A 19,742-nucleotide genomic window follows, 5' to 3' on the forward strand; every position below is an offset into this window, starting at 1 on the left:
AGACTTGGTGAGAACGGATGAAAAGAGGATGAAGAAGGACAGACTATGGTGAAAATCATAAGAAACCCAAAGGGCTGTGTAGTGTGTTTATAGGTAGTATTCCCTTCTCCCTTGATGAGGATGATCTGTTTGATGTTCTCGAAAATTTTGGAGTTGTTGCTGACATCTTCATTTTGAGAGAGAATGGGGAATGGGCAAGAGGTGTGGTTTTACTTTCATCCGGTTTCTCTACCAAGATGAAGCATGGCATGGCAGGCAAGTTGTGGACGGTAGTTTAATTGGGGGTAGAGTTGTAAACATCTGCAAAGCCAGATCTGTGGCTCAGAGGAGGAGCCTCATGTCCATGATGCCCATTTCAAGCCAAGCAAGGACTTATGTGAGAAGGGTGGGGTTTGGCTCAAGGCTGGACTGGGATGAAGAAGTTTGTACCCTTGTTTAATGGTCTATTTTCAGGTCTGCATGCGGAGTTTTAGCTTAAGGATCCTAAGCATAATTCTGATAGGAGGATGAGGGAGCTCTCATTGCGTGGTTTCTACAGATTACAACTGATAGGGTTTATCTATCTTCAAGGTTGTCAATGCTATTCTCTGCCTCCAAGATATTTGTGGTTCGTCTGTCCCTGAGATTTCTTCCCTTTGATTCTCATGAGAGATGGTTGTGTTCTTGAATGCAGAGGTCATCCTTTGTGTGCTCCTGGAGGAGGGTTGGTAGTTGGTGCTCGTCGGAGGTTGCTTCGAATATTGGTTCGTGGATTCATCTCCTTGGGGCTCCGGCCTAAGCTTGGAATGACTAGGTGTTGATGGAGCTGGGTTTCAGATACGACAAGGTGTTGGAAATCGACAGATTATTGTCAGAGTGGGCCTTCATGTTTGCTAGAATCTGGGTTCCAAAAACGACTGAGGCAGAGGAGCTGGGGGAAGTGGCTGATTTTGAGGTGGGTGGTTTTTCCAATTCCTTCTCTTGAGCAGCATACTCCAATCAGATCCGGCAATCCCAAGCAGCAGGCCTGTCTTGTTTGGTCCTTGTAGCCCTTTGATGACTATGTAGCCGTGCTAGGTTAATGGTGTTACTTTTTGTGGTTGGGGGTTCTTCCAGTTAGCGTGTGGAGTTTTAGCCATAGATGGGAGTGGGGATCGGCGGTGCTGGTGTGCCACTGTGGTGTGCCAATGTGGTAACTCAAGGTTGGGAATAGGCTGTCTATGAGTACAGGTGGACCAATGGCAACATTTGAAGTCTCAATGGCCCTTGTGTCAGGGAGTGGTGACATAGCCCCAAACTTAATCTTCCTTCAGGTCTGGATGTGCTGCCAAGTTGCTAGGGCAAACTGGTCTTGAATTGTGTTTCTTCATGGCATGGCTTTGGTTAGGAGGGGGTCTGTAGTGCTGTGATGTTGCCAGATTCAGTCGTGGAAAGTTGGAAGGAAGCTCTTAGCTTGGAAAAGTAAGCATCATCGTCGTTCGGCGGTTGTATTTATACTTATTAGAGTGGCACTAGCCTACGTGCCAGTGTACAAGATTTTTTTGTTCCATTGCCAACCAAGGATATAAAAGGTATGCTAAGAAACTTGGTAAGGCATGGGGGAGAAACATAAGTTCCGTCTAATGCAATCAGCTGAGGCGTGCATGCTTCAGATGTATGTAGGAGTGGGAAAGAAAAATGTTGAAATTATTAACGGACCTTTCTTGTTAAATGGCTATGGAGATTTGGGGGCAAAGAGGAAGGGCTGTGGAAACAAGTCATCTCATGTAAATGTGGGTTAAACAAGGGTGGATGGTTCACAAATGAATCATCTCTTTATAGTGCTCTGGGAATTCGGAAAGCATTATGTAAGGACAGTTTGCTTTTTCTTAAAGGGATTCTTTCAGAGTAGGAGCTTGTGTAAGATTTTGGGAAGGTCATTGGTGCAACGATAGGCCTCTAGGTCTTGAGTTTATATGGTTCTACTTTCTTATTCCTAGGAAGGAAGTCATGATCTCCCAATGCTTTAAGAAATCAAGAGGTATAAGTGTTTGGGAGCCCTTGTTTCATGGAAATTTGATGGATTATGAAACTGACAAATTCATCCATCTCGCTAATCTCTTATATGATCTCAGTGCACCTCTTCTCCAGATGGTTGGTACTGTGTATACTGTTCGACAGGTCAGGGAAATTCTTGATTAGGCCATTTTTATATTTCCCACCTTCAAGAAGTAGACGCCAGTGAGGAATCTCCTTAGGCCATAATTTGGTCATTTCAGGGTCCCCCTTGAGTTGTTGCCTTCAGTCAGTTGGTGGAAACAAAGTCTGATAACCAATCACCCTCGAAACGGGAAGATGCTGATCATTTATGAGTTCCCTATGCACTTGAGGGATGCGGAGACCGTTTTCCACATGCTTCTCCACTACTTTGCAATAGGCGTTTGAGAAGTGCGTTGAATTTGTTTGGTATTTGGTGGGTATTTCTGAGGTTGATAGAGGCTGTCATCCAAGCATGTGACTAGTGATGTAGAGGAAAAAAAGAGGCGTATATTATGCAGGTTGGCACTCCTGGCTGGCCTTAGGTCAATTTGGAAATAAAATAATAATAAAAATATTAAATAATAGGTCAGAAACCCCATGGCTATTTTTCTGGAAAGTCCTAGGATGGATTCTCTAAACAATTTCTAGCATTGAATGACCCTCTAATTGTAATTGTGTGCACTTGAGTGATCCTATTTTATTTAGTGTGGGGGGATGATTACTCATCATCTGCTCCATTAATCCTTTTGTACAATTTTGTTGTTTCTTAATAAAATTTCAGCTACCAGTTAACCAAAAAAAAAAAGAAGGAAGTAAATAAAATCATGTTCTTGAAAGCCTAGAAGTACATAGAGTTACTTTGACGTCTAGAGCGCTGTCTAGTAATGGACTTGAAAGCAGATAATTATAGGTTTGATTTGGAGTTGTTTTATCTCTTGAACCCATGATTCATTTGAATCTTTATTGCTTCTACTGCATTTTATGATATTTCTACAATGCGAGATGGTTACAAGTTATCTGAAGCTCTTGAATTGCATTAGTTATGTCGTGATTTTTGCTTGCAATTTTGTCTAGTTGACCAGCTTAGAGCCATAGTAGTTAAAATTATGATGTGCTTTTATTTTGTAGTGGAACAGATGGAGAGATGAGCCAAGAAGAGGATTACCTTTTGTCCAATCCATATCACTTGGTAAGTCAATATTTTCAATTCATTAGCTCCTTCTAGTAATGCATATTTTTATGCTAGTTCATCATACGAATGGCTTTTTAAGTTGCATATTATTTGTTGCATAGTTCAAACTCCTGAAAACTTGACCCGATGCTAACACTGACCAATGAGGCGTCATCCGAACCTTCCATTGTACTTCTTATCCCTATTTAAATGCCCAAAGGATGTGTTGAATAGACTGGAGAAACTTAGATGCAATTTCTTGTGGCGGGGTGCAAAGGAAAAAAAAGAAGCAAGTATGATCTTATGACATGAAAGGAGGTTTGCAAGTCAGGTAGGGAAGGCAGAACATGAATTAGGAAGATGGAGATTATGATATTGCACTTCTGGGCAAATGGCACTGGAGGTTTGGCATGATGGAGAAAAAGTCTTCGGAAGAAAGTAATAGTAAGGTAGTATGTTATCAATGGAGGGGGTGGTGGGCAAAAGAGTCCTCTTTGTACGGGGCTACAGGGATGCGGAAGACGATCTCTAGCTTGGGGTGAAGATTAGAGGGCGTGGGGTGGGAAAAAGGGTTAGGTTTTGGAAGGATGTATGGTTAGGCGAGATAAGCTTACATGGAGGCTACCTGAGGTTGGCTAGATTTTCGCTGAATTTAGATGGCACGATTGCTCTTTATTATTTGGCCTTTGGATATAGGGTGGCTTGCACTCCCTCGTATCGTAGTAAGAGCTCATTAGCTTATTGAAGCAGTTGTCGGGAATTATGCCTTCGTCAATGGCTTTGGATTCATTGGTTTGGCTCAAAGACCAATTTAGGCAATTTGCAGTCCGGTTGATGCGGACATCAGTGGTGCACCCTTTAAAGTGTACCAAAGGAAGAAGTGTTGCCAACAGAGTATCGGATAAGAGGAGTTGGTGTTGATGGGCGCTTGTTCCATCAGACTCATTTTTTGACGTGTTACGAATGCAGGAGTGGCATGACCGCACCATGATCGTAGGCCCATGGGGCGGATTTCACACCCTGTCATACGGGTGTTTTAGTTTTAGGCTTCTTTTTGTTCTTTTCCTTGTTTTCAAGGGTTTTAGTGCTTTTTTTTTTTTATATATAAAAAGTTTTAGGTGTTTTTTTTTTTTTTCCTTATTTTCAAGGGCTCTAGTACACTTTTTATTTTTTCGTGGCTTATATATACATTGTGAGAAACTCTAATTTATTATTGAATGAATGAGAATTCATATGCTTTCTTCTTCTTCTTACCAAAGAGATTAGGGTTTCAGGATTGGCCCTTGGGTGTTGAGGATTCCATTCCGATTTCAGGTTTCCTTCTTTTTAGATATTCAAGGTGTATGAAAAGGTAAGACTCAACTATCTTCTTTTCTTCGATGCCCTAGAATCCATACTTTCTTTCATCTCGAATCCATCTCTTTCGTTCCTCTCTAGATATTCCCTTTTGATTTGAATGGAAAAGAAGGATGGCTAGTCAAGAGAATCGGATCCAAACTTGACTGTGGACTGACTTATGCTAGATCTGGGATATCCTCATATCCTTAAGTTCTCTCTTTCTACTGTTTACATTATTTTATGCTAATGGGCATGATCCTAACGAAATGATTTTATCTTTGTGCTGAGATTTGCTTAATCGATGTGATTGATAATAGTTAGTTGATTAATTTTATTACTTAAATCTCTTCATCCTGATTATACATGCATCTATGGTTAGGCCATTACATGTCCCTGCATCACCGATCATTTTATAGATTGTTCATTGGATCTTCTTTGAGAAAGGAAGTCGCTCACACCTCCTTCCTATGGTCCTATGAGTCCCCTCCCAAGGTCACGGTGTTGGCTTGGTTGGTTGGATGGCACAAGGTGCTCACAATTGATAATCTTCAGAAGAGAAGAATGGCATTGACCAACATTTGCTCGCCTTGCATGGAGAGTGAGGAAATGGTCGACCACCTCTTCATTCATTGCATCTTTTCAACGGATATGATGGAAAAATTCGTGGGCATTTTTTTGGGTGGCTTGGTTGATGCCAAGGTCAGTTAAGAGATTCCTCTAGTCGTGGCGTGGGGGCGGGGTTGGTAAGAGAGGAAGGAGACGTTGGAGGTTGGCTTTATTGGTTGAATTGTGGGCATTATGGGGGGAAGAAACAACCGGTGCTTCAATAATCTATTTCTGGCTGCATCTGAGGTTTTAGATAAGCTAAGCTAGACATAATGGAATGAGCTTTGATCTCAATTATTCTTGGCGATTGTGATCTCTCTTGTAATTCTTGGGTTGTGATGTAATTCCTTTGGCCATTTTGGTCATTTTTATCAATAAAAATGTAACCTTTCAAAAAAAAATTCTAGCAGGGTTAGGTCTGTATTTGAAGAATCATCCAAGTCTTCACTTGACTTAGCTTGGTATTTAGTAACTGGACAAATTATTGAAATAGTTGTTAATAGTTCATCATCATCATCATCATCATCATCATCATCTAATCCTTAATCCAGCTAATTGGAGTCGGCTACATGAATCTTTCTCTTCAATTCCACTCTATCAAGTACCATTTCCTCATTTAAACCATGATTCATCAAGTATTTTCTTACCTCCCCCACTTTTGGGCCTCACACCCTTTTAAAGCCTTCAACTTGAACAAACTTACCCCTTCTAACTGTTGTAGTTCTTGGTCTCCGTTGCACGTGGCCAAACCATCTAAGTCTACTTTCCTTCATCTTATTACCAATCGGTGCTACTCCTAAGTTCTCCCATTGCATTTGTATCTAATTCTATCTTACCTCATCTGGCCGTCCATCCATCTCAACATCCTCATTTTCAGCTATGCTAATAGCTGTTAACGGTTAAAATATTACTCTTAAGCAAGGAGAAATTTCTGAAGGTATGTTGGTTATGATGTTCCGTTCCATATTGAGGTTGTAGGTTCGTGTTTCATCAGCCTTGTTTCTTTCTTTTTATCAATGAAACGATTGACCGAGGTTTATAACAAATCGAGAGACTTGGGGAGTCTCTAAGAATTGTGTCAAGTTGACACAGTTGGCAGTCTCATCGACTCTCAATGAAGCCAAACTTACGAGTGAGTTTAACATGCTGGAAATCTCGTTTAGTCATGAATAAGCTGAATTTTGAGTCGAGTCACTAGGTTTTAGACTACTCACATACTACTTGTATAGATCATTTTGGGCTACTTAATACTTCTTGAATGTCAGTGATATGTCTATGGATGTTAGGAGACCCAGGTCATACTTTTCTGTTGTTACCGCCTATAGTTTTAAAACTCAAAAAAACTAGACCACCCAACTCGACTCGACTTGTCTAGATTTCTCTAGGACTGAGAAAAACTCTATTTGGTCACAACTCGGTCAAAACTCTAGAAAATCAACTTGACCAAAAGTCAACAAAACTTGATAAGGTCTGACTCCACTCGGGACTCAACATTATTTATACTTTTTATATATTAAATAGTACTGAGAAAACCAAGAAAAACTCATGAGTTTTCTCAAAACTCCCAAGTTTGCGAGTCAACTTCATTCGGATTTGGTTTCCAGTCAAGTCAAATTTTTGTGTTTTTAAACCATGGTACTGCATATATAGTTCATGCAGAAGCTTAATTGAAAAGTTTTAGAACCTTGTTCAGCAACACTACCGAACTAGGAGTTATGGTTGATACTTTGAATATTTGTGCTAAGAAGCTGAAAATCATGTGATAGGCTCCCAGGTCAGGAAACATTGAAATCAAAATTTATTTTACTAGTCGTATGATATGTTTCAGGTCATTTTGTTTTCTTGTTGAATCATTCAGATGGCTACTTTGGGCTCTTATGCATCAAGCGATCCAGTCAGGCTGCCAGATCATCCAATTGAGGGTCAGATACGGCCTACTATTTGAACAGGTCCATTTAAGGCATCCAATTGCAAATCAGGTCCGTATTGCGAAATCAGGCCTGTCCAACTGTCCAGATTGAATATCTAGATTATCCGAACATCCAGATTGAATATCTGGGTCACGTCAAGGGTCAATTTGACCTGATTGACCATCTGGATCAGATCAAGGGTCTAATGACAGCCCTGGACGAATCAGGGTCCCATTGGATATGGGTCCAACTGGATTTCAGGACCCACAAATCCAATTGAACCCATCCAATGAACTGATTGACCTACGGAGCTCATGGTGGGGAGGGCTTTATATGCATACCATGTAGGGTTTTGTAGGTTTTGTACAAATTCTATGCCCTATTTACTCCATTGCTTTGAACACACCCCCATATAGTTGGTATGCAAAAAATTCTTGTTTATTATTATTATTATTTTTTTATCTTTCATTTTAGTTTTCTTATTTGTTTATTCTATTTTATTGCAAGTGAGACAATTTAGGAAAGCGTGACTTTTAGACTTCACTCCTTGGCTTCTTTCAACTTGTGTGGGATTTACCCTATCAATCCCTAAAAAAACTGGGAGCTTGTGAAAGGTTACGTATGAGACATACAATACATGATCCCCATGACTAAGAGAAGGATATAAACCCACTGTTTTCTTTCATAGAATGAGAAATGCAATGAGGCATATTATATTCAGGATTTCAAATGATGACTTTGTTATCCTATTTTCAATAGCTTTATGGACGGGGTAAATTTTGAGGCCCAGGTTAGATTTGTTCTTGCTAAAGAATTTACTTAGGAAGAGCCACAATGGTTCGAAAAGGTGCTTAATGAGTTAGAAGTCGGAGAGATTGTGTTTGACACGGAGAAGACAGAGATGGGACCCAATGTTTCCATAATGGCATTTATAATGCGAAGATGATATAAGGCGACCTCATGGAAATCGTATTGAAATTTCGTGATAGTATATGATTAGGTAATTGTGTAAATGGACCTTTTGTACCTCAATAAAATAAATTATTCTGCATCATAATTGGGTATGGTATGAGGGTGACCATGGGGAAAATAATACTGCTCCTTCCATAGAGCACGGGAGATAAATATCTCATAATTCTTTGCATGGCCTCCATATGCAGAACCTCTGGAGATTTCATGAATTCAGACCATGCCCAGAACATAAGCAAGATCATCTCATCTGTCTAGTTTAGGGATGCAGCTGTTGTAAAAGCACCAGAGAAGAAATTTGACAGTTAGGACTTCAACTGATGATAGGATTTTGGAAGATCTGGGAGATACAGGAAGAATATTATCCTATTTTGAAAAGCTTTATAGCCAGGAAGAATTTTTTAGGCTAATTTAGATTTGTGGCTTGTTAAAGAATTTCCTTAGAGCCATGTGGTTTGATTTGAGTAAGAAGTTGGAAGGATGGTGTTTGACATGGAGAGGACAACACCAGAATGACATTTTTAAGTGGACATGATCAATGGTGACCTCATGGAAATCATATTGAAATTTCGTGATGGCGCACGATTAGGTAAGTGTGTAAATGGACATTTTGTCCCTTAATAAAGTAGCCTATTCTACATCATATTTGGTATAATATTGAGTAAATAATACCGCTCATTCAGTGGAGGATTTGAGATATCTCAAAATTCTTTGCATGGCTACCATGTGCAAAATCTATGGAGATTTCATGAATTGAGTGACCATGCCAAGAAAATGAGCAAGATCATCTCATCTGTGTAGTGTAGGGATGCAGTTATTGCAAAAGCACCCGGGAGTGCTTGTGCATAGTTCCAAAAAACCCGTTTCGAGACTGTTGGCTAGATGTGACCATGTGCCTCCAAATAGAGTTTTGATTTTTTTTTTTCCTCACCTCTCCTTCGTTTCTCTAGATTAATATAGAAGAGAAAAGAAGCAGGAAAAAGGAAGAAAAAAGTGTTGTAGAGAAGAGATTGACAAGAGTAAAGAATAAAGTAAAGAACCAAAATTACCCAAAGTATTCCTGAGCATTAAGAAATTAGACAAGCACATAAATAAGATCAAATACTGAAGTTTCATTGAAAATTTTGACCAAATTTCCAATGTTTCCCCAAAAAAGCGATACATTAAATGTTACACCCAATATTTTCCCATATGATACTCGATATGTTTATGTATCTCAAGGGTGTGATACATCTGTCGATGCTGATACTAAAAACATTGGTGGGGGGTTCTCAAAGGGAAGGGAATGTCACTAAAAGTGATGATGGGAATGGGGTCGCCACTCCTTCGAAACTTGCAAGATGGGCGTAGAGGGAGACGAAGGGGAGGTGTAGGTGGTGATGGTGCAAGGTGATTGAGCATGCCTAGAAAGCTCTTCAATGGAGCCTTGTGGTGGTGTTAAAGGAGTGGCGGTTTATAACTGATTTGGGAGTGTGGCTCTCCTCTTGCTGCAATATGTCGAAAGACGACAGTAATATTTGGCTATTGAGCTCGTCGGAAGTATGGGTCTCATTGAAGCAGTATGTTTAGGGATGGGCTAGTGGTTTTGTTACGCATGTGGTCTAATGGCTCGTTGTTTGTCTCAGAGGAGGTCTAGATCCAACAATGGGAGCTTTCGCTCAAACTATGGTTTAGGGTAGTGTTTATGGAGCTAGGAGCTTTTATGGGAGAGATGACTGCTATAGATCTAGGAATGGAGTGTTGGGAGGAGCTAAGTGTGGCTTGTATCTTCATCAGGAAGAAGAGGTCAACCCCAATCCGAATTGGGATCTCTGTTGTGGTCGGGGAGCTCAAATATGCAGTGAAGGTGGTGGAACAAGTTGTTGGAAGAGAGGTGGGTAGGGAGGAGGTAGGTTGAAAACACAACGCCATGACAGATGGGGTGGATGGTTGTAGGCAGCCATGGGAGTTAGATGTAGGAGCATGGGGTCCATGCTTTGGTAGACCATTGGTTGGAGGCTCATCTATGTGGGCAACTGGGATTGGCTCTGGGGGTATTGGTGAAGGAGTATCGACCATGACCTCGACACACCCTTTGGTGTGGTTTAATGAGAGGGTGGTGGATGTCGTCTCTTGTAGGGTGGCAGACTATCGTGACACAAGAGAAGTTGTGGTGGTGACAAAGTGGCAATTTCGTCATCTACCTTGGAGATCAGCGACAGGAGGATCGAGGCATGTGTTGGCTCAGAGGCTAATTTGGGGGAAGACTTAGGAAATGGAGTGGGGAGTAGAGTGGAAGTACCCTATGGCAATAGGGAGGAGTGGAGCAGAGGTACATTGGAGGTTGGGATGGACAAGTGGATAGAAGGGCAAGGTTCGAGTTGGGACTTTGGTGCATTGGGGTAGGAGATGGTGGCACGCGTCCCCCGTTTAAATGGGGAAGATTTTTGCATGGAATCGCGCTGCAATGTGATTTTTTCAACAGCCTTCGCTTGTGTGCCCTTTAACTTATGTACTCCCACATGTGATCCTCTTTAAGTGGTCGTGTAAGGAGTCTTGAAGCAAATCCGGTTTCGTAAGCTTAGATGAACTATCTCGGTTCTCTCTTTCCCTCGTGCATTACTTGATCGATCTCAATGTAGAAGTTGTTTGAGGCATCCCATTTCTACATTAGGAGGGTACATCAGAAGTCAAGGAGAAGAGCATCGCAATCCTCTTATTAAATTGCCAGAAGCTTCCTTGTTCCCCATCGACGACGAAGATTATTGTCTCTCAGTTCTTCACTCAGAGGAGATCGGTTCCCTTGCTGAGTTAGAAGTTGTCGAATGTCCAAGTTGTGATGATATGGGCTTTGGCTCTCCAAGGAGAATGCTTGGGCTTTGGCTCTGTCGGAAGACTGCCCCTTTGGGGACGATCGTAGTTCTAGGGATGGAGGAAGCGAGTGTCAGCTAGGGGACTTTCTATTGAATGCTTTATATTTCTCCCTTGCAAGAGGTCAAAGGCTTTGAGGAGGTGGGTATGATTGTCAGTCCATCGACCAAGCAAGGTTTGTTAGTTGTTAAGAAGGGGACCTTGTGTCTTTAGTCAGAGCTAAGAAGTGAATCAAGGATACTTTGGATCATGTTAGAAGTTTGGTAAATGTGACATTAAGAGATTGCGATGAAGATTGCATTGTGCTATTCCAATTCGGAGGAAAGAGGTATAAAAATTCTTTATAGGTTAAGAAGCTTTTGAGATCCCCAAAGGGCAGGGGAGAACCAGAGAACATTCATTCCGCAATCAACTATGATGTCAGATCCTTGGATAGAGGTACGAGGAGGGGGAAAGGACTTGGGAGTGTTAAACCAATGAGAGTGCTTGGTTGGAATGTGAGAGGGTTGGGATGCAAGAGAAGAGAATCGAGCATGTTTGTTCAACAGTTCAAAGGCTCAGATTGTGGCTTTGTAGGACATTAAGTTTTTTTTTTTTTTTTTTCCTTTTTCATAAGTTGCATGCCATTGATTTACCTGGTGGGATGATTGTCATATGGAACCCTCGTCGTGGAGAAAGAAGATGGGTGGCGTGGGTCCTTTTCGGTGTCGATGTAGCTTTAAGGATAGGGTGACGGGATACAGAAGGTTTTTTTTTTTTTTTTTGTATTGTCTACGGTCATAGACGGATTTGGAAGAGTTTGAGGCTAGGAGTTTATCAACACAACAAGATCCATAGGTGGGATCATTGTCATATGGAACTCCTCGTTGTGGGAGAAAGAGGATAGGTGGTGTGGGTCCTCGGTCTTGGTGCAACGTAAGGACTGGGCGAAGTGATACGCATGGGTTTTTTCTACTGTCTACGGCCCAAATTTACCCTCATTACGCTTTTTATTATCGAAAGAGCTGGTGGCTATTTAGCAGAGATGGCAGCCACAAGTTTGCAATTTCAATGGTCAGATTTTCTTATGAGAAATCGAGAGGTGGCTACATTACATGTAGCATGCACGATTTTTCAGTGGGTGGATAAAAATGAGATGATGGACCTTCTAATGGGTAATGTTAAATTACGTGGACGAATGGGCAAGAAGATGCAACCATGTCTAAATTGGACTAGTCTATTGTGTCTTTCGAGTGGGTGGCAAAGCATCCTTTAGTGAGGCAAAAAGGTTTGTCAAGGTCGATCTCTGACCATTGTCCAATCTTATTGGAGGTGGACGAGGAGAATTGGGGCCCAAAGTTGTTCCGGTTTGAGTTGGCATGGCTTCAAGTGGAAGGCTTTGCAGAGTTAGTGAAGGAATGGTGGAACACCTTTGAGGTTGAGGCCTACACGGGGTTTGAACTATTCCATAAACTAAAACTTTTAAAAGGATAGATTAACGTATGGAAAAAGAGGTTTTGGAAGTGAGAAGTGGAGTTCGAAATTATTCTCTTATAACAAACTATCGACCTTAAAAATAAAAATAAAAAGCTATCGACTTAGAGGAGGGAGGAGAAGCAATGAAGGAAGAAAAGGCATTGCGGTTCAACGTTGTTGCCAAGTACAGGCAACCTCTCAAGGAAGAAGAGATAAAATGGAAGCGGAAATCTCGAGCAACTTGACTTGAAGAATGGGGCAAAAACACTAAGCTCTTACATGGGATCACTAGTGCCTTGGTCTAGGAACAATAAAATCAACAACATGTCAGTGAAATGGAAGAGGATTGACAATGGTGGCGAGATTTATGAAGAAATTGTGAGGTTCTATAGGGAGTTGCTTGAAGGTTGGTCACAACCGCGGTTGGATAACCTTCACTTTGATTGGCTCTTAACAAAGGAAGTTGTTGGCCTCGAAAAACAGTTCTCCTTAGAGGAGGTTAAAGCTGCGGTGGACTTTGTGTGGTGACAAGGCACTAAGACCAGATGGATTTCTGACAATGTTCTTTTAGATCTTTTAGGATTTGGTGTTGGGTGATTTGATTTGATTTTTCGCTAAGTTTTGGGAGATGGTAAATTGCTGGTTGAGTTGGGTGTGTCTTACATTCCCATCATTTCAAAAGTTGAAGGTGCCAAATGTTTACGGGGCTTTAGTCCTTTTAGCTTAATAGGAGGTTCTTATAAGATTCTCGCTAAGATTATGGCCAACCTTTAAGGGTGGAATTCAGTGTTGTCATGTGTGACCACCTATGCGCATATCCATATGCAGATAGCATATGCGAAATACGCAATCACACATGCGATGTATGCGATCGCAAACATCATATGTGAAATATGCGATCACGTATGCGATGTAGGCGATCGCATATTGGCCATGACACATTAAATTTTTTATTTTTGCAAAAAAAAAAACAACTTTTTACCTAATACCTATAAAAAGGCTTCCAAACCTCCTCCATTTGCAATATTCTCACCCAAAAACTTACTCTCTTCTTCTCTTACATTTCTTAATTCCAAGTGGTCTTAATCTCTCTCTCTCTCTCTCTCTCTCTCTCTCTCACATTTCCTACTTCTAAGTGATCTCAATCTCTCTCTCCTACATTCCCTCTCTCATGGAAGTTGGAAGATCAAGATTCAAACATGATCGCATATGTGATTCGACAATATTGGTGGTATTAGGAAAAGTAATCTTGGAACCTCAAGGCGCCGTTGTAGTGTGGATACAAATATTGGATACGACTCTTACCACTCATGAATGTGTGGACGTGCGCTATCAGGAGAAGAATGGAGTAATTTGTAAGCTGGACATTGAAAAAAGCCTATGATCACGTAATTGGGCCTTCCTAGGCTATATGCTGGGCAGATGGGGTACGGTTAGACATGAAGAAAGTGGATGCTGGAATGTGTGCAATCGACCGGGTTTTGGATGCTCATAAACGACTATTCTAAAGGCTTTTTCTAAGCATCAAGGGGATTTAAGGCAAGGGGATCCACTTTCTCCATTCTTATTTGTGATGGTGGCAGAGGCGTTGAGCAGGATGTTGGCAAAAGGGCAAGTGGCAAGGTTGATTAGGGCTTTAGGGTGGAAAATGATGGCCTTTAGATTTCTCATCTTTAGTTTGCCGAAGACACTATCCGTTTTTGTGATGCAAATGCTGCGAAGGTGGACAATCTTTGGAAGATCGTTGGATGTTTTGAAGTGGTCTCTTGATTAAAGGTTAACATCCTAAAGAGCGAATTATCAGGTATATGCACTTCGAAGGAAGAGGTGGAAAGCTTAGGAAAGGTATTTGGGTGTAGGGCAGGCTCTCTCCCCTCGACCTACCTGGGTCTTCTATTCATTATTAAGCCTGTCAAGCACTTGTGGGACAAATGTCCTCAAAAAGGTCAAGAGGAAGCTGTCTAGGTGGAAAAGTTGACATCTCTCTCTTGAGGGAAGGCTAACATTGATCAAAGTGCCTTTGACGAACATGCAAACGTACTTCATGCCCCTCTTCAAGTGTCTAGCGATGGTGAGGGAGAGATTGGACAGTTTGAGGCATGACTTCCTATTGCAAGGGTTGGAAGTGAAGAGTAATCTCATCTCTTGAGATGGGATGAGGTGTGTAGGCCTCATTAGGAGGAGGACGCTGGGATAAGGAAATTGGAATAGTTGAACCAGGCATTTAGGGAAATGGATATGGAGATTCGAAGTGGAGAAGAATCGGATGTGGAGAGAGGTAGTTGCAAGCAAATATGGGGTTCAGAGTGGTGGATGGTGGCTAAAGGACTCTTCCCTCTATAGAGCCTCTGGAATTTGGAAGGCAATCGACAAAATGACGAATAAGATAAGGAAATGGTTAGATTTTCCTGTAGTAATGACAAGTGAATAGGATTTTGGCAACACCTTTGGCTTGGCGAAGTTTCTCTTCAAGAGGAGTTTTCGGAGCTCGCTTCCCTTGCGCTGAGCTGGGGCATCCTTTTGTCAAATTGCTTCTCCATGTCGGGTGATGCTTTAGTATGGGCCCTTCCTTGCAGGCGGAACTTGTTAGACGAGGAGATGAAGGTCTTTATTTGCTTAACAGAGAAGACTTTGATGTGCCCAGACATCCTTGAGTGTGGAGGATGTGAAGGTATGGGTGAAGACGAAGACATCTCTTTATAGCTAGTTTATTGACAATTCCTCTAGGGTTTACCTCCCACGTGTGGTCTTATGGGGCTCCCATCAGGTGGCAGTTCAACTTTGGCTCATGGGAAGAAAAATGGTATTGACAATTGACAATTTGCAAAAGAGATCGACGGCGATCCTCAATTGTTGCATTATGTGTATGAAGAGTGCAGAGTTGGTGAATGACTTGTTCATCCACTGCAGTTTTCTCAGGTGTGGGAAAAGTTTTTGGCCTTCTTCAAGATCTCTTGGGTTTTGCCTAGGTCTATTGAAGGGTTTTCCGTGCATGGCATAGGGAGGAAGGCTGAAGTTAAGGGTGAGTGTCTTGTATACTAGCCTTAATGGAAATTATTTGGGGTGAATGGAACAACCGTTTTTTTTTTCCATGACATGAGTAGATTGGAGGTGGTTGTTTTCGAGGGGGCTTTGTTTGATGTAAATTCTTAGGTTGATTGTATGTTCTCGGCCATGGAGGCGGGTTGTAATGGTTGGGCTGTAGTTATTGTAATTTTGCTTTGTGGTTGTTTTAATAAAATTATTTCATAGAACAATACATAAGTTTTCATTTAATAGGAGCGTAAACAATGTGCTGTTGGAAAAAGCAATGCAATTACAACCAAAATGAATTCATATCATTCAAATACCATTCAATGCAAGTAATGAAACATAAGCAATGCATCCACAAACTAAAGAAAATGCAAACATATCTATTCCTCAAACCCACATGGAGTTACAAGGCAGCTCATTACATACACCATACCTATGCACCCATGCAGACATCCATGCATGCATGCATACATACATCATAAGTAATGCACGATACATTAATGAAAGAACTTAATTTTTTTTTCTAAGTAAACAATTTTTTTATCTTTCCAAATTTAAAATAACAAAAAATGTCTTTATTTCAGAAAAATAAAATTTTGCATCCACTAGATAGATCGACTATCATGCATATATAAGATTCCTGCATTAATTAACAATGAAAAACATACATTTTTCAATTAAACATTTTTCTTATATTTTTAAGTAATTAATTTTTTATTTCCAAAAGAGGAAAATTTATGGCAATTCAATAGATTGGCGCACATTGATGAGCATATCAAATTTACACAGATCCATTATCAATTAGGGGTAAAAATGGCGGAAACTGTTGTTTCTCCCATTTTTCACTCCAATGTTGATTTATTCACCACAAATCTATGTCAATGAATGAGATTCGTGCATCGACATGAATTTCGATGTCAATTCATCCTAGCATTTGAAAACAATAAACTTTTTGAGGATTTTTTGTCACCTTTGAGTTCCGGCTTGACATTGCTTCAAGCGAGATTTCTCTCCCAAATCCAAGCTTTGATTCGACAAACCTGAAAAGGAGTTGTCAAAATCATCAAAGAAACAAATTCCCTAAGAAAAGTCTCACAAAAACAAAACCGAAATATCAACAAAATTATTGCTAGATATCAATGATCTTATTAACAATATCAGCGATAGGTGGAAATTTTTGTTTTTTTTGGGTGGTTTCAGTATCTTTGACCAGATGATACCAATATTATCACCAATAATTGGAACACTGCCAACACCCGTTGGGCAGAATATTCCAGCAGAATTTCTCTGCTACTATTCCTAAGAATTCCCCCAATTCTGGCAGGCCCTGAGTTCCCAAGTGAGCACCTGTAAAAATTTAATTTGATGCTGTTGTCTTGGGGCTTCTGCAAGTGACCAGAAGACCTCAATGGACCTCAGCTCCTGCTGACAACATGCCCCCAGTTGGAATATATCCACTGGATAGAAATACCAAACAGTGCCTTATTTTGTCTACTCCAGATTTTCTTTGGATAGAAATACCAAACGGCGCCTTATTTTGTCTACTCCAGATTTTCTTTGGATAGAAATACCAAACAGCGCCTTATTTTATCTATTCCACTCAAACACTAAATGAAAAATTTTCTTTGAGAAAGCAGGTTCCAGTCTCCTCTTCCTCTTCATTAACACCTTTAACAACCACTGGCCCGAGAATTTTCCTGACCTGCCCCCCTGCAGCGGAACACCAACTTGCAACAGGTCAGCGACTGTGTTCAGGAGAACCCACATCATACTGAATTTCTGGAAAAATGAGCGTCCAGATTTGTCTGCTTAAAGAGCAATGAATAAACAAGTTGGAAACATCTTCCGCCACAACACATTAAACATCTTTTTGGGAAAGAAAATCCCCTTCTTTTACACGTCATAGAACTCACCACCGCTGAAGCTTTCATTGTAGGGTATCTTCTATAAATATTGGAAAGAGGAACAAAGAGGACTCTCACTACACCAGCTATTCTCCCCAAACCTTACCCTGTTGCTAGTGCCTACACTGTATCCGATGAATTTAGAGAAGCTGCTGTATGTTGCTGAGATTGCTAGCCAAATTACCGACCCACTTCACATACTGGCAAGATTGATGTCCCACCCATTTCCACTGCCCCATATTTGTCCATAAGGATCCTCTTCAAGATGGGGAAATCACCCTCCCTAATCCTCAACCACCATTTAGTGAGGAAGGCTTCATTTATTTGCTGAATGGGTCTGATGCTGAGGCCACTTGATTTCACAGGCTTGCAAATTTCTTTCCATGCAACCAGATGGAATTTTTGGGCAGCTTCCTGGTTATTCCACAGGAATTTTTTCTGCATACTTTCCAATTGATTTGTGACCTTTGCTGGGCATTTGAATCAGGAAAGAAGGTAAATCGGGAGGTTTATTAAGACAGCCTTAATCTGCATGATTCTCCATCCTGATGAGAGAAAGCTACTCTTCCACATATAAAGCTTCCTCTTGATCTATGATATGTCAGAGAACATGCTCATGTCCAATTCCAAACAAAAGTTTCTTTACTAGTTCACTCAGTAATATCATAAAATTGTATGCATTTCCTTTTATGATTGTCAACTTTTTTTTTTTTTTTAAAAGCAAAGGCCAATGGCAGAAAACACTTGTGGATTTCCATTGTCTGTATCTCTTCTATAATTCTTATCAATTGTTGTTTGAATGTATCCTGAGTACGTTGACATTACTTATCAATATCGTGCCGGCAAGATAAAACTTGTGTATGCAGTACCATTTGTGGTCTATGCATGTTTCAGGAAAGTATTTTGTATATTTTCAAACTGTAATTTGATTCTCAACTTATCTTACACCATTCTCCTATGGTTGTGTCCGACTTTTTTTTTTCTTCCATTTTATGCAGCTGTACAATTTTCCACTGTTGACTTTATGGGTATCTGCATTATGATTAATGATTGCTTCTCTTCTGCATACAGCTTGGAGTTTTCTCATCTCAGGTGTTTCAAGAGTCTCCCCAGGATAAAATCCGGAGAAGGAAAAATTGTAATGGTGTCTCTACACTCTACTTACATTCCCCTTTTGATTTCCTGCTGCTTACAGTTGTAATCTCCGCTCTCTCTTATTTCAGCATTTTCTTATGACATGGAGAAACACTGTAATTTAGAGATTGCAGCGTTACTTCCTTATATAGTTTAGAGTCATTTTTCATTGGGCAGTATTTGCTGTTTGCATGTGTATTTTATCCTGGTAATGCTGGTGACTCTATTATAGACTTTGTTTGGAAATGTAGCGTAAGCTACAACGTATATTTTTACTATTTTATTTATTATTTATTTTTTTTCACATTTTCTTTGTTTTTAATGTTGAGGAATGTGACACTTATATTATACTTGATACTTTTAACCTATGGGATTTTTATTTCTTTTCAATTAGACATTATAAATTAAAGTGGTTTGCTTAGAAAGTTGTTGATGTGATAATTATTTGATTTGGCTTATATATGTGGATTGGCTTTTGATAAATGATAACTAATAACTTTTTTGAACATGCTTAGAATTGATAAAATGAATCATCTTTCAGGCATTTTTATAATTTTTTTCTTTTTTTTTTTCACTATTTATTATATTTAACCTACTTTTAAATTAAAAAAATAGAAGTATTGTGTAGCTTACGCTACACGCTACGTATTTACGCTACACGCTATAGAGGGCTGAGCGCTACGCATCACGCTACCGCTATTTAAAACACTGATTTTATCTTGGTAATGCTGGTGACTCTATTATAGACTTTGTTTGGAAATATCAATTATCAAGTAAATGTTCTCACTGTTTTATAAAATATTAATTGGTTCTTGATCTTAGCAAGTTTCTTACCCTTGTTGTGTGTTTCAAAGTCACATTAGCATCAATGATGACTGTGCTGTTTTCTTTTTTCACATTAGACCGGTTGTTTAGTGCTTTGCTAAAACTTCTTGTTGGTGTTAGCAATCTGTCAGATCGCAATAGCTGGTAAACAAATCCAATTGGTCATACTGGCAGCGTCTTTGTGATGACATTTCAATTCATTTGCAACTTGGCTGACTTTGTGGGCAAAGGGGAAGGCGAGGAGCTGCAATCTGAAGAGATAGCATTTAGCTGGTTATGATTCATAGAATATTCTTGTCAATATTAAGAAAATCTACTGAAGTCTAGTGTTCGTTGATTTTGTTCCTTTTGACAAAACACTTACCAAGCTGTTACTAACTTACTAGCTCTCATGCACTTTGAGTCCTGGTATTTATCATTGTTCCTTGTATTAAAAATTACAAATTCATTCTATCACCTGGTGTCAAATTAAAGTAATATCTCAGGAGATCTGAACTTCTATTCTAATCTTCCCCCTGTAAAACTCATCTCTTATGATTAAGAAATGAT

The 19,742-nt window shown here is 40.2% G+C and overlaps 1 protein-coding gene across 1 annotated transcript in view; it reads left to right on the top strand.

The window, feature by feature from the left end:
- LOC131221213 (transmembrane E3 ubiquitin-protein ligase FLY2-like) overlaps window positions 1-19,742 on the top strand; it is a 39,722-nt gene that overhangs the window by 9,751 nt on the left and 10,229 nt on the right. The window contains 3 exon segments of the mRNA XM_058216396.1: window positions 3,127-3,187; window positions 18,306-18,372; window positions 18,458-18,544. Coding sequence (XP_058072379.1) covers window positions 3,127-3,187; window positions 18,306-18,372; window positions 18,458-18,544 — 215 coding nt within the window.

Source organism: Magnolia sinica, chromosome 12, assembly GCF_029962835.1.
Source record: "Magnolia sinica isolate HGM2019 chromosome 12, MsV1, whole genome shotgun sequence".
In the NCBI taxonomy this organism is placed as follows: domain Eukaryota; kingdom Viridiplantae; phylum Streptophyta; class Magnoliopsida; order Magnoliales; family Magnoliaceae; genus Magnolia; species Magnolia sinica.